Genomic DNA, 16,376 nt, shown 5'->3' with positions numbered 1-16,376 from the left:
TAAAATCATTTTTTTCATTATATCTTTTAATTTAAGAAATTCTACGTAACGATCGTCAAATATATTACATTCATAATGCATACTTTTTTTTTTCATCTTCATTAATTAGAGTTATTATATCTATTAATAGTTCAGCTTTTGTTATGTTATCAGTACTGTTTGCAATTTTATTTAGTTCTACATAATAAAATTTCGATTTTTATTATATTTTTTTGCCTTATGTTTGAGTTATTAACTAAAATTTGCTATTATATCTCATTCTTCTATCCTTCTTGTGTAAGAAAAACTTCCGTAGAATTTATATTTTATTAGTATTAACGTTTAAACTATTATTTATTAAAAAATTGTCAAATTTTTCGTTATTTTTAGAGGATATTTTGTGTAATGTATTATTTTTTCTAAATGCTTAAAATTTTTATAATACTCTGCTTCATCAAATGTGAAATTAGATTCTGAACATACTTTTTGTTTCAAAATTTCTTTAAGAATACTAAAGGTGTCATTCTAGGTGTTTATTTTATACTCATACGTTGATTTAACTGATTCATTCAATTAATAAATTTAAATATAGAATGATACACTAATTTATTCATTCCAATTATGTACAATACTATTTTTATTTATATAACCGTTTTACTCCTTTTTTTTTTACATATCTCTTAATTTTTTAGCTGCATAATTATACTACTATTAATGGGAAATACTATATCTATTCTACTTTTTTTATACGTGCATGAAATAGTTTCAATGAATATATATATTCAATTGCGTCTATATAAATTTCATTAGAATTTAATAAAATTTTATCGAAATATATTTTTTTTCTAAAACAGTTGTTGAAAGTAAATGAGCCTTTAATTTCATCTATTTTAACTTATATATTATTATTAAATATATACACGTATTTAAATTTTATTTTCAGTATATATACCTTGGGTACAAAATTTCATTCTGTTAAATATAATTTTTCTTCACTTTTAGTATAAATGATTTTACTATTAATATGAAGTATATATATTTTATTAATTTTTTCATTTTTTAATATACATTCGTTAGTACAATTTTTTTTTGTGTTCAGTTCATTTATATAATTTTTCATTGTATACTTTGTTATCTCCAGTTAAATTTTTATAAAATTTCATTTCATATGTTATTTATTTAACACATTTTTGTTATTCAAGCAATTATTCATAAATGTTTGTAATTCATCCGAAAGTTCCTCAAAATATGGAGGTGTATGCATATCTTTATATGAAAGTAATAGTATCCTTTAGAACGAACTTCTAAATTGTGAATAAAAATTGAAGATAATTATAATCTAATTAGATGGAAAAGATTGAATTAGGTTTATCATATTTAACATTATAATAAAAATACAAAACAAAAAAAATTTATATTTAGTCATGGTTTCTTCATTTTGAATTTTATATTTTGATATATTATCATATTTATTATGCATATTTTCCTTATTATTAACTAAATGAATTAAAAATATATGGATTTATTTTTTTCATATAAATATCGCGTAATAAGTTTTTACTAATAGTAGGATATTCCATGTACCCAAATATTGCATTTATGCATGAATACGATACTTTTGTATTTTTATTATTTATTTTATCTATTTTATATATTTCGTTATTATTCTTTTTCTTAAATGAAAATTTGGAACTTGAAATTTTTGCTGACTTTAGTATTTGAATACCTCTGTTAAAAAGTTTAATTTTGTAAATTATTTTATGTCATCCAAAATATATTCTTCATAACTTGGGTTTATATTAATATGAAACATAAAAAATAAAATAAATTAAGAAATATGAAAAAATTTTGAACTTACGAAAATATAAAATTATGCAGAAAAACTATAAATATCTATACATGTATTTACTTGTGGATAAATATATAAATTACGTTACCAATGTAAACAAATAAAAGGTTAAGAAGTACTCATAGCACTTTTTTCCCCATAATGTTGATGTAACTAATGAATAGTACTAATATATTTATTGTTTTTATATCCTTTAAATTGTTTTATATTGTGTATTTAATGCATTTCAATTGAAGAAACAGTTGTATACTTAAATTTATTCATGGAACATTCTTATTTTATAATTTTTATTCGTAATTACTGAAATTGATATTTATTTAATACCCTTTTAAATTATAGTAATTTAGTGCACATAAGAGCTTAATAAAAATAAAGTTATTAAATTTAAATATGCGTACGAAAAAAATCGTTTAAGCCTTGCAACAATTTTTAGACTAAAATTCCAATTTAAATAATGATATGGTTCTTCGAATACTTTTTAAAATATAAAATAAGCTCATCAACAATGTGCGCTGTCTTAAAATTTTGTCATTTTTAAGGAACAGTAAATATGCCTTTTAAAGTATATACACTGAGGTTACATTTGATATAACGTACTTCCCAAGTATTTTTCTTATATATCAAGAAACAAATATAAGAAAATAAGACATTATGAAAATAATTTGGTAATAGAAATAGAAAGAGGAAACAAAAATGTATATATGAATGTTCGATAAATTGTAAATTAATAAATAACATGAACATTCATTTTTCTGATTTAAGTGAAAAGCCCGAAATATAAAGATGATAGAAAAGGATGACATCATTATCTAGAAAGCTTTCAGTAAATCACAGTCGAAAAATAATTTATTTCTTTTTTTTTGGCCTCAAAGAACATGTGTGAAGTTATTGGTAAATTTTTACTTAACCAAATATATATATAGTAAAAAAAGCAATAACAAACTAATTATTAAAAGTTAAATTATTATTATTTCAATAAATATTAAATAAAAAGATTATTTTGTTTAAAAATTCTTCTAAATTAAAAAAGATCTAATCCTCAGGATATCAAGTAAAATTTACCTTTTTAGGGGAAAAAATTAGTAATTAAAGGGTTATTAAATGTATATATGGAAAATAATACTTTGTTCTTATTGTTGTACAAGTAATGGTAATATATATTCAAATATAAATAAATTAGTAGAATTATCATTTAAAAAGTTCCTATTATTCTTTAACCACAAAAAAACAATAATATATATGCAAAATTTTATAACTTAGAAGAATCTGTTAATTCACTTTAATTGTATCATATATAATTTAATAAAACGTTTTCTATATAATTGAAAGTTCACAATACAAAGTAAAACAAAGATTAAAATTGAATTCATTCAAAATAATAAAATTCGTACACAATTTTTAAAATGCAAAAATCCACTGAAATGGATGAAATAAGTGAAACGGATATATATAAAACTATATATATATATTATATAAATTACTAAAATTTAAGCAATATGGAATAGTATAAGCATATTATAAAAATTAAAGCTTAGAATAAAAAAAAAGAAAAGAAAAAAAATGATTAAAACGCAATGAAAAATTATAGATATCATATAAAGAAAAATGTTCTATCATCAAATTCTTATTCCTAACTCCAAGAATTCTTAAATATATTCAATAATAGTATAATACCTTTAAAAAATTATATATGATAATCAATTTAATTTGTAATAATATTTTTAGGGGGGCTTATGAATATCTAGAAAACTCTTCTAAGAATAATAACATATATGCAATATTTTTTTCTTTTTTTACGAAAATAATAATTGTTAACACAACATATGCTTAAAACTTATTCTTTACAAATCATAATATATTCTTCGTAAGTTCAATATAAAACAAAAAAAAAGGCCTATATTTTTTTTATTTGGATAAAAAAATAATATTATAAGAAATTTTGAAAAATAAAAACTTCAACTTCTTCATTATAAAAATATAACAGTGAAAAGCAGTCGATTCAAAATATGTCAAGATTTAATGATTTATCATTATTATTACGATACAATAAAATATGGAAAAAGTTTCTCATAAAAACTTTTCATTTGGAGTGAGATATTTATTTATACTGTATTGTTAGATCTCAATTCACATTTAATTTTTCCATAAGTTTCATCATTTTTTATTATAACTCTTATTTTCAATGGCTTTATAAAAATATACTTCCTGTGTAACATGAATTCCAAGTAAATTATATAAACCCCACCAACTCTTCTCCTTCTCTTCTTTTCTCAGTGTATGCTAATATTGATTAGTGTTTTTTATATTGAAAATTTTTCACTTTTAATTAAAATATAAATTAGATATTTCCTAATTTTTATTTGTTAATTTTTAAAAAAAAAAAATTTTTTCTTTTTCTTTTTCTTCTGTTCTTGTGTTTTAGTAGCATCAGCTGTTTCTGCTGCGGAATCTACGGCGGAAGCAGAGGCTGAAGGGGCGGTTGCGGCAGCGGAAGTAATGGAAGTGTCAGTGGAGTTATCTATTTGTCCATAACTTCTTACTACATGTGGTTGTCCTTTCTTTATGTCAGCATCTACATTTTCTATATCTGGAACATCTTTAAAATTATTCTTCAGCATATACTTATATAATTCCTGTTGTTGTTCTTGTTGCTGTTCTGCTTGTTCTTGTTTATTTGTAGACTTACTACCCTTTCCATATAATGCAAAATATGGATCCCAATAACCCTTTGGATATTTTGCAAGACATTCTGGATCTCCTTCCATCGCTCCTTTACGATGACTGTTAAACAATTTTTCTATTGTTTCTTCGTCAAATTTAAAGTTATTCTTGTACCATTCAGGAAATCTAGGAGCACCAGATGCTGATGTCTTGTCGACATCATATATATCATGAAATGCTTTAGGTAAAAAACTACTTTCAAGTCTATCACGTTTTAGTTTTTTCACAATATCCTCCTCCTTTGACTTTGAATTTTTTTTTGTTTCCCCTAAGGATCTCATTACTCGTATGTTTGATATTTTTCCATGATTGTAAATCATTACATTATTGGAGTTACCATCATATTCAGACTAAAAATTGGGCAAAATGTTATATAAAATTTTAAGTATGGTAAGAATTTCTTTATATATTCATGAACATATATATATATATATATATATAATATATATATGGTTAAAAAAAAAATATATTACATAATAACATAGTATGAAAAATAATTTTAATTGAATTAGAAAAATTAAAAGATGTTCTAGGGGGTTGGTGTTTTGTTATATATCTTACCGAGTTTGCGCAATTTTGGACCCAAAATAAAAAGTAACACACAGATAACTTCGTACAAAAGAGAAAAGCATTTTTCTTTTCTTTCTTATTGTATTTGCTTAAAACTGCCATTATGATTTATAAACATGTAAAATTTTTAATTAAATAAAAAAGATCATTTGTATAAAAGTTTGAAATCTTTTTAAAATATTCTCTTATATATATGTATATATAATAATAACAATTTCTGTTAAATTTTATATATATTTCAAAAACTATTAAATACAATAAAATTTATTAAAATATTAATTAAAAATGTAAAAAAAAAAAAAAAAACAAATTTAATATTATATGTAAATATATTATTGAGAGTATATGGAATCATCGTAAAAATCATTAGGTAAAAAAAAAAATATTTAATTTATAATAATAATATATAGTTTAATTTTTAAGTAAACGAAAATTTTAATTATAAAAAACTTTTTCATAATTTATATTTTTTTAAATTAATTTTTTTTTTTTTTTTTTTTTAAAAAGCATTATCAAAATAAAATAAAAGGCATTACAAAAGCTAAATAAAATATATATAAATTAAAATAAAGAAAAAAGCTATGAAACGAAAGGGTTATAGAATAACAGTTGTTCTTTTAGAAAGATTAAAATAAATAATATTTTGAAACAACTTAGTTAAAAATAAGCAACTTTGTTATTTTATTATTGTTTGTTCTAAATTATAAAAAATATGAATGGCTTAAAAAGAATAAGAATCTATAATCACATTAATATATGGTGTGTGTGTTCAATATTTTTTTAATACTATGATTAATAATAGCTATTATGATGGACTCATCTTTTTTCTTTTTTTTTTATTATTATAAAATTTTTTATATTTGTGATACTTTTAATGCATTTTAAAAGCATGGGGAGGCAATAAAACAAAAAATTTTATTTTATTGTATCATATTCATTAATAACGAACAAATGTCTTTATATATATATATATATATATATAGATAGATTTTTTTTTGTTTTTCTTTTAAATAATATGGAGTGACATCTTAATATGTTAAATATTTAAAAAAATAGAAGAAAAGTAGAAAAAATAAAAAGCTAATATAAAAATTAAACGTTTAAATTTTTTTTTTTTTTTTTGTTTGTATTTAGAAAAACAGTTACTATATATATATATGTATATAAATATATATATTAATATTGCTCTAAGTATAATATAAAAAGTTAAAAGAAAAACTGAAGGACCATGTTTATAATTTATTATTATGTGCTCATGGAAAAACAAAATAAAAAAAAAAAGCTAGTGCATGTATTTTTCTTATAATTTTAAGAATTTTTTAGATTATTTCATTTTGGCTTATAAAATTTTAAAGGATTTTAGTCATATTTATTAAATAAATGATAATTAAATTATATGTTTTTCTTATAACTGTAAATTTCTAAATAGATATTTTTTAATACTGGATTTTTTTATGTGTAATTATATTAATTTAATTTTTATTTTTAAATGAACACTATATTATTAATAAAAAGAAAACAAGATTTATTTTTCTCGCGCAATATAAGCTGAGTATTTAAGTAATTAAGCAGACATTGATGTAATTGGAACAAATTGTAATTATCTTTAGTTATATTTTGCTATTTATATGTAAGCATGAAAAATAACATTCTTAAATAAAAATATTTTTTTCGTAAATTTTCATTTTTCATATTTTATGAAGAACATAGAATTTATATTTGCAAAAACATTATTTAAATGACAAAATATTGCACCTTTATTTTTAGAGAAAGCAAATTAGAATTTTTGTATTATTAAAATAATTCAAATTTCAAATACTTCATAAAAGTATTATAACTCCAAATTATCATAAAAAAGAAATACGTCTTTTGCTTTAATTATATAAACAATTATATATATCCATATATATCTATTTATATAGATATAAATATATGTTTATTTAAAATTATTGTTCTTACACATTATGGTTAAGTTTCTTCGAACTTAAATATATTTTGTTAGCATAACATTTAACCTAGTATTTTACACAATATACAATTCGAATATATTTTTTAATAAAAAAACGAATAACCATATTTTACTAATTACAGTTAATCAACTCCACATTAACGTGAGTTATTATCATTTCCATATATTTTTTTATTTCCTGAAGAATTCTTTTTCTGTTTAAAAAAAATTATAAAATTATAAAAATAAAAGTAAAAATGTTTTTTTGGTAGTAATATTTGAATAAAAAACTTTTTGGTTTTCTTTTATTTATACATTAAATTTGTATGCATACAATTAAAATAATGAAGGACTCTTTTTATATTTGAGTTTTAAAAATATATTATACCCATTTACAACAATAAATTCAGTTTTGTAATGTTATTGCTATATAATAAAAGTTAAAAATAAGGATAAAATAAAGTTATACAGAAAAAAAAAAAAAAAAAAAAAAAAGAATAAAACCTTTAGGCTCTAGAAAATTGTGACTGAGTACATTATTATATATTTTATTAAATAATAATAACAATAATTTCTTTAATTTGCGTCTTAAATTTTTTAATTTGAAACAACCAAAATTTTGGAGACAGATGAATGGGCTTATTTAACATAATATATAAATAGTCGTTATTATCAGTTGGAACATAGAAAACATTAATACATTCGCTAATGAATATATATTTATATATATAAAAATGAGAGAAAACTTTTTAAAAACATGCGCCGTGCGTGCATGAGAACTAACAAAAAATTTGAGATTTATCTAAATTAGAAAATATTATTAGCGTAATACTTAAACCTAGGTTCATATATATAATAAAAACATATTAAAAAAGATTAAAAAAAAATAATTTATATATAACCATCATATATAAACTATACACAATTCCGAAATAAATAAAGGTATTCTTCAAATATTATATATATATATATATTAATTCTATTAAAATTTTTATATAAAATTTAAAAATAAGTTATAATAATAATTTTTTTTAAAGTTATTATTACATAAGCATCTCAGTTGATTCATTCATATTTCTTTCTTGATATCATGCATGCTTATTTTTAAATTTTAAACGTTTTTTGACCTTCATATACTTGAACAAAACAAAAGCTACGGAAATTGCAAAAATAACTAGAATTCCATAACCAAGGTTGGTATATTGTGATGCAAACCTAAAAAATAATCCTAGAATTCCTAATATTCCAACTGCTGATAACAATTTATATTTCTTTAAAAAACTTTTTAAATTACGTGCCTTATTTTTCTTTCCGTTCGTATTATATCCATTATCCTGCATTCCAGAATTAATTAAACTAACCATTTCATTTTCAACTCTTTTATTTATATTTTTAAAAAAGTTTCCTAAGCTCCTCTTCTTTGGAGCATTACTATAATTATCATATTCTCCATCATTATCTTCAGTAAATAATTTATCTAGGCAATAAGTAAATTGGGCTTTTGGATCTATATTGTTAATCATTTCCAATAACGATACTGAAGATCCTCTGCCATTAGTAATATCGTCTTCCATCATGTCATAATAATCCTGTGTTAAAGCATCATATCGACTTTCATCATAATTTTCACCATTGTCCGCATTTTGTGAATTTCCAGTTTTCATTGTTGTTTTATTTGGTTTATGGCGTCCCATTCCTTCACGTTCACTTAGTGATCTTATAGTCCTTACATCTGACGTTTTAGTTTGATTGTTGTTATTCCATGATTTACCAAAGGTCGTAGTTGTTATCTATAAATTACGACGAAATACAACGTATAAAAAAAATATTTTTTACTTTCATATATTTAACAGAAAAATATTCAATTTAAAATCAACAGTGCAAGAATAATATAAAAAGTATATAATACATATTATTCGTTCGTATAATTATTTATTATAATCCTACATTATTAAAACAACTCCATGATAGATTTAAAAGGATAAATGTAAGAACATTAATAAACAAGCTGTAGTTATTCATTTTTTCTTCCTATATATATATAATATCATAATAGCAATATCAAATAATTTCTAAATTTATTGCATTTAAAAACTATAAAAACTACTGGAAGTTGTCTTTTTAATATTAAAAATATATTCAACAAATAACTAAATTATTCTATTTTTTAATTATTATAAGACTATAATTACAATCTTAAATATTTTTTTTCCTTTTATTCAAATAAATAAATAAATAAATATATATATATATATATATAATTATATTATTGTTTAAATAACAGAAAAAAAAAAATACATTTATAAAAAAATTTCGCAAATTGTTTTATATATAAAAAAAAAATATTATTTTAAAAAAATTTTATATATATTACATTTTAATAAAAATAATTAAAAAAAATTTAGGTTTTTTTCAAATAAATACTCAAATTTTATATAATTATGTTAAATACAGTTATTCTTCAATAAAAAGATATTTGAAAAAAGAAAATTTAAAAATAACATATATGGGTAAATTTTTTAAAAATATTAATAACATCATAAATACAGTTTAAAAATAACTCTTACAATAAACAATAATAAATATGTTTTATAATATTAAATTATTATTATTAAGCGTACGGGATCGACATATCTAATTTATTTTTTTTTTTCAAAAATTTATTTTGTAGGTTTAATATTACAAAGTGCTGAGATAATAAATAAAAATATATATAATAAAATATAAAATATTTAAAAAAAATATAGTATGTTTATAGGATAATTTCATTATAAAAAATAAAATAAAAAAAATAAAACAATAATTAAGTTGTTTCTATAGTAATACGAAAAATTAATAATCATTATGTGTATAAAAATTATATAAATGTTATGTTTAAATAATAATATTTTTGCCTTTTTTATATTAATTAATCATTATTGGATGGAATGAATTATAAAATTGTATCCTTCTATATATAGGTTGCATTACCTTTTGACGTCAATAAACCCATATGTGGGTTACTTTATAAATTATTCTATTTACATGTTATTTATATATTATTTCTTTATAACTAGGTATAAAGAAACAACAAAATAATAAAAATTTAAATACTCGTAAAATATATTTTCTTTATTGAAAATATTTTTTTATTTAATTCTAATTAAAAAAACGAAAATCCAAAAAAAAAAAAAAATACAAATTTCACAGAATAGTAAAATAGGTTAAATAATACAAAAAATGGCGTTTTTAACGAATGAATAAAGGTATTTTTGTGGAATCTTAGCTTTAATAAAATAGTCAATAAATGGATGTAATAAATTAATAAAAATTTAATTGCAATATTATAATAAAAGGAATTATAAAATCCGTTAGATCAAATAAGGTTTTATATCAGAAGTTTTTATTTAGTATGAATACAATACATATAGCTGTTTGATTATTGTTAAAATAAACTACTATACTAGTAGTATGTGATTAATTAATGAATTCTAAATTTAACTAACGACGTAAAATATAGGTTGAAATTGTTATATATAGTATGAAATATAAAGCAAACACATATATTAAAAATACTGCTTCATTATGGCATACTTTTTTCTGTTACAACATAAAAAGAAAAAGGATGTGGATTTTTTTATAATTAAAAAAAATAGTTTTTTAATTCCATGTAGTCAAGGTATTATGTATAGCAAAAAGGTTGTTAAAATAAATTGAGACACTAATAATAAAACATGTAAGTAATGTTTTCTTCGATGCAAACAAATATCATCTTAATATAATTTTTTTTTTTATAAATATTTGTTACTAAAAATTTTTTGAGTACAACATTTGGACTTATTTTTTTATTTGCAGAAAATACTTATTGTTATCTTTTATTTAAGAATTCCTAATAACCAAATGTAAGGTCTTTTTTGTTTAATATCTCCATAAGATCTCTAGTTTCATATTTTTAACGGAACACTTCATTAAATTATAGTACATTCAAAATAGGCATTTAATTTTTTTTTGTAAATACTTTTTATCAAATGTTTTCTCTATCTTGTGTGTCTTAAGATTAGATATATTTTTTCTTTTTTTCTTTTCATTAACGAAGATCCATTTTAAATAAGCATTGTAACAATTTTATATAAAAATATATGTAATTTTCCAATTGATATATTATTGTAATGGAATTTTATTTCTTATTATACTATTTTATATGAAAATAAATTGTGAAAATTTTCATTGTTCTCGAATGCTTTAAATTCAGCGCTGTAAATTTTATTGTCTATTATAATGACATACAATAAATGTCAAATTTAAAATGAGACAACAAATATAAGTAAAACTCCTAGTAACAAATTACTATGTCAAAGTATTTTTGTAAAAATAATTCAAAATCAAGCTTCAATTTAAATAAGCTTTTATTTCTTATGCTATTTTACTATATGGAACTACGAATTTATAAAGAGCAAAATGTTAATTATAAATATTTTTTTATAAAAAACTTTAGAGGAAATTTATTTTTTAATGTTACATTTTCACTTTTTTGTGGTGCTAACTTGAATCATACCCCCAGGAAGGACTTCACTATAATATTATTTAAAATACTTCATATAAGCAGAAAAAAAGAAAAAAAAAATATTTACAACACAAATTAATAAAAATATAGAAAAATAATATATTTGTTGAAAGTATTATCCTCGTTTTAATGTATATTCATTTTATGGTAACCGGACACTACATAATTATTATCTAGTTGTCATGAATGAGCAGTAAAATATAAGCTCTTAAAAAATTATAATCTTCTTGAGTTTCCAACTTAATTAAAGGAATAGTGAAAGAATTATAATAGATACATGTTTGCAATTTATGGATGTTGTTTAAAAATTTACTACAAAGAAGTTCTATAAAATGTTGTAAATGACTATATTATCAAATTAGTGTTTAGCAAATTGTGGCCTCCTTAGAAAGTAGGAGTTATATTTAGCAATATTCATACATATATATATGTATAAATAGTTTGAAACATAAGAAGATCCTGTGAATATGTCAATGGTGCAGTTAGAGCATGTAATTGAAGCTTTTCCTCAGGCACAAACCATAATGACGATTTCAAAATTATAAAAAGTAAGAAATTATCGATTTTTTTGAAAAAACTAGCTGATATTTAAAAAGATCAGTTTTATGTAGTAGTTTTGACATGTCAATACGTATTGTTTTCACTGCTAGATCTTTATTTAACTTCACACGTAAAATTTTATAGGTTTAAAAATGTGAATAATTTTTATATGTTAACCAAATTAAATAGAATAGTATAGAATTAACAAAAATATTAATAAGCGCAATATAAATGTAATTTTTTATGCCATTAATATAATGAATAATGATACAATACTAGATGAGCACCAAAACGGTGTTATGACAAAATGAGTATTATATTCACGATATACTAAAATGACGAAAACGTATACTTATATATATGAAAAAAATGTATATATGCCAAAAACTGAAGAATGTTGTAAATTAATGATATTATGCCTCCATTGTTATTTTATTTCTTTATATATTTTTATGGTTTACGAAAATCATATGTTAAGACTACAAATTATATCTTGGGAAAATTAACTTTGAAATATATTATATATAATGTATCAGTTTTTTATTATATTGTTGTAAGAATTTTTTAGTTAATATGGAAAATTTATTATTACAAACAAATTGTATATAATTTTCATTCATTTGACTAATGGGTTAATTAATATGCATGCTAAAGTATTTCTAAGTCATCATAAAAGTTAAAATGAAATATAATTAACACATTCTCAAGTGATACAGAAGTAATCCTCAATAGAATAACAAGGCAAAAATAATGTTTTACTTGTGTTTTATGATGTAAAAAGAGCTGGAAATACTAATATATATTTCCTCTTACTAAGGGATATCGCAATAAGAAAAGTTCTGCTTGTTCATAGAACTCTATATAAATAGAAGGAAATTATATAAATTTTTTTTAATTTTTTATTTTTTATATAATAGCCTGTACTTATTTTATATTTTATGGCATAGTTGTTCTAATGTGAATATTTTATTCTTATTAGATTTGACTTATAAAACGAAGTGAAAAAATGTACCCTATTCGAATAGCAAATAATATAGCACATAGTAACGATTATATTATAGCAGGACTACATTAAGGTTAAATGTTAAAATTTAATATGTCTTGAATAAATAAATTATTATTAAAAAAAATATATCTCATGAAAATCATATGTTTTAATTTATGTATACATGTATGTGTACAATAATTTATATAATACTTTAGCATGTACATGGATTTCCCAGTCACTTTTAGAATAAAAGTGAAATAGAACTTTAAAGATGTTATCATGAGAGCGCTTAATCAGTAATTAAAAAGTGAAAAATAAGATATATAAAAAGTATTATAACAATGTCCTTATGAATATAGATTCTTTAAAGAAATATCATTTCATTGTACTAAAGGAAGGAGAATTCCGATTGCAGTTAACATAAATATTGTGTTCAATTTTTACGAACAGTGCTTATATGGTTTTATGTTTCTGGAAAATATAAATGTATATATATTTATATATTCATATATAAATTTTTTTTTAATATATCTTTGTAGCATATTTTTTTTAAGTAGTAAAATTTGAATAGAATAATGAAATTCAAAATGCACAAAATGAATAAAAAAGGTATTTTGTCTTAAACATTTCAAATTATGAATTATACTGATGTATTTTATTATGTAATTTAAATATAACAAATACATATTTTTACAGAGGGAACTGTAATTTCAGATAAAAAACATTAATTCTTTTACCGTATAGAAATTACTTTAAATAACTGAAGTACAAAACATATTTTAAAAAGCACAAAGAAGAATATAAATATGAATGCACAGGAATATGCGGCATACAACTCTTAACGTAAGAGAATATAAATAAAATTAAAATTAGGTTTTAAAAGAAGATATTCGTTTTAACAATTCTCTATTATGCTTTTTCGTATTTTCTTTATAAATATATAATAGTAAAATAAAGCATCATGGACATTATTGGAAAATTTGCATGAGATTTATTGTCTATATGACTAATAAAAATAAGAAAATGTATAATACCTTTGTTCATTTGACACAATATATATTTTTAATAATTGTAGATTCCTTTTTTGTATGGAATTATAGACATATGAAGTTTTTACTTATGTTTCAGTTAAAATAAAAAATTCATACTTTAAAATTTTATTTAAATGAATCATTTAAAGATGAAACAGAGTTCCTGCTATCTATAAAAATCTACAAATACATATATACACATGTATGCACGTACTGTACCATAACATCAACATAATTACATAGAAATTAGGTCTAACAGAAGTTAGGTGCAGTACGCATATATATATACATATATATATATACATATGTACATTTCCCTTTTTTTTTCATTCAAAAATATATTTGCGTGCAAAAGACGCCTATAAGGATAACACAATTTGCATGACAAAGAATAAACACAATTTAAATATATTGGTAAATTATGAAAACAATATAAGATTACAAAAAAAATAATAACATATATTTAACATTTTTTTAAAAGCGTAAAATTACGAAATAATAAATTACTTATAAATTATTCATGAATGTGGGAACTTTTAATTATATTAAATTTATGTTATTATATATACTGATTTATATTGTTTACTTCTTTGAATAAAGAAATTCTCTACATATTATTAATTCCTAGCATCTATGTTAATTATTTTTTCGTGAACAAAATTTTTATTAAAAAAAAATATACGTGGTTTGTTATCATTTCACATTTTTCATTTGTGCAGTCAAGAATATGTAAAATTCTCGAACAGGTCAAATGATTAAAATAGTTTTAGCAGATTACGAAAAACATAATCCTCAACAAATGAATAAACTTCTTTAATCAGATATAAGAAAATAAATGGAGTAAACATAAAAATATACTTAACAAACTTTTTAAATTTTTTTTTAATGTTTTTATCACCATTTTCACAATCATTTTTTACACTCCAATTTGTATCTTTACATTCATCCATTGCATCTAATATTTCATCAATGGATATAATTTCTTCTTTATCCACATTTAAATCTACATTTAATTTAATATTTTCCACATCTTCATTATTATGCTTCCTTGAATACTAACTGCATACTTCAATCTCTTTCTCTTTCGGAATATAAGCATTCTGTTTCTCTAAAGACGCTACATATTTTTTTAATCCTGATTTTGATGTTCGTTCCGTACTTTTTTTTAAATAATCATTCGTCTTTTCTTCTAAATTTTTATAGAAACCCCCCTTACTATATTTTTCCCTTTCATTATATATATCCTCATCTAAAATATTTACTTTAGGCACATCTTCAAAAAGGTAATCATATTCTAGTAATACCCTAGGAGTTTTAAAACATTGTTTGTTGTGTTCAATTTGTCCGTTATTCCAGGGTCTTCTAAAAGCACTCTAAAAATAAGAATAATCATTAGGTGTATATAATAATAAAATAAATATTTTAATATTAATGAAAAAATCATAGTTGTAATTAAAAAAATATTAAATAAAAAAAAAAAAAAATTATATATAAATATATATACATTTATATATATGTAAATCTTTATATACATGTGATTATTTCTCACATTATTCAAGTATTGCAGTGCCAAAATGATAAAGGTAATTAAATATCGTTCTGTGTAAATAAGAAAAAAATTCCTTTTATATTTCATTGAACATTCATTTATATTTTTTATATTTTAAAATTATAATTTTAATATGACCGTATGGATTTTTTCTGGAATAGAAGTATATTCAGAATAATAATATAATAATGTTTATTTTAATTCTCCATTTATTTTTAAAATAAAAATATATTTTAAAATTATTTATACACAAAAATTAATACTACTAAAATATTTTAGTACTAAATAAAGAATATCAGAATGCACAATGTTGAAAACATGCATAACAAAAGATTACAAAATATACGTTTTAAATTTTAAAAAGGAAGAAAATATTGAATATTACACTAATACAAAAGTTAAACATTTCGTAATTATACATACATTTATTTAATTTTTTATTTTTTTTGTTGATAATTTAAAAAAAAAAAAAAATTGAAAAATGAATATAATGGAATAGATTTTAAAATTTTCAGGTAATTAAAAAAGGAATAAAATAAAAAAAATAGAATAATTAAAAGTTTTGTAGGACATTTAAAAAGTAATAAAACTTTTTTTTTTATTTTTTTCGTAATAGATTATAAAAAAAAATTAATATTGGAGCAAATATTAAAAAAGT

At 20.3% G+C, this 16,376-nt stretch overlaps 2 protein-coding genes and 1 pseudogene across 2 annotated transcripts, besides 1 other annotated feature; all 3 read right to left on the bottom strand.

Moving 5' to 3' along the window:
• Nucleotides 1–4,191: 4,191 nt before the first annotated feature.
• Nucleotides 4,192–5,221, bottom strand: PmUG01_14016200 (Plasmodium exported protein, unknown function; the record flags this gene model as incomplete). Its single annotated transcript, XM_029007706.1, has 2 exons — nucleotides 4,192–4,899; nucleotides 5,111–5,221. The coding sequence occupies 2 exons, from the start codon at nucleotides 5,219–5,221 to the stop codon at nucleotides 4,192–4,194; spliced, it is 819 nt and encodes a 272-aa protein (XP_028864068.1).
• A 2,934-nt stretch (nucleotides 5,222–8,155) lies between these two features.
• PmUG01_14016100 (Plasmodium exported protein, unknown function) lies at nucleotides 8,156–9,089 on the bottom strand (the record flags this gene model as incomplete). Its single annotated transcript, XM_029007705.1, has 2 exons — nucleotides 8,156–8,857; nucleotides 9,015–9,089. The coding sequence occupies 2 exons, from the start codon at nucleotides 9,087–9,089 to the stop codon at nucleotides 8,156–8,158; spliced, it is 777 nt and encodes a 258-aa protein (XP_028864067.1).
• Nucleotides 9,090–14,924: 5,835 nt separating this feature from the next.
• PmUG01_14016000 lies at nucleotides 14,925–15,805 on the bottom strand (annotated as a pseudogene).
• Nucleotides 14,925–15,805: a sequence feature (Plasmodium exported protein, unknown function, pseudogene).
• Nucleotides 15,806–16,376: the final 571 nt, after the last annotated feature.

Source organism: Plasmodium malariae (assembly GCF_900090045.1).
Source record: "Plasmodium malariae genome assembly, chromosome: 14".
NCBI classification, from domain to species: Eukaryota; Apicomplexa; class Aconoidasida; order Haemosporida; family Plasmodiidae; genus Plasmodium; species Plasmodium malariae.
Note: the sequence above shows the minus strand (reverse complement) of the source record. Positions and strands in the feature narration are given on the sequence as shown.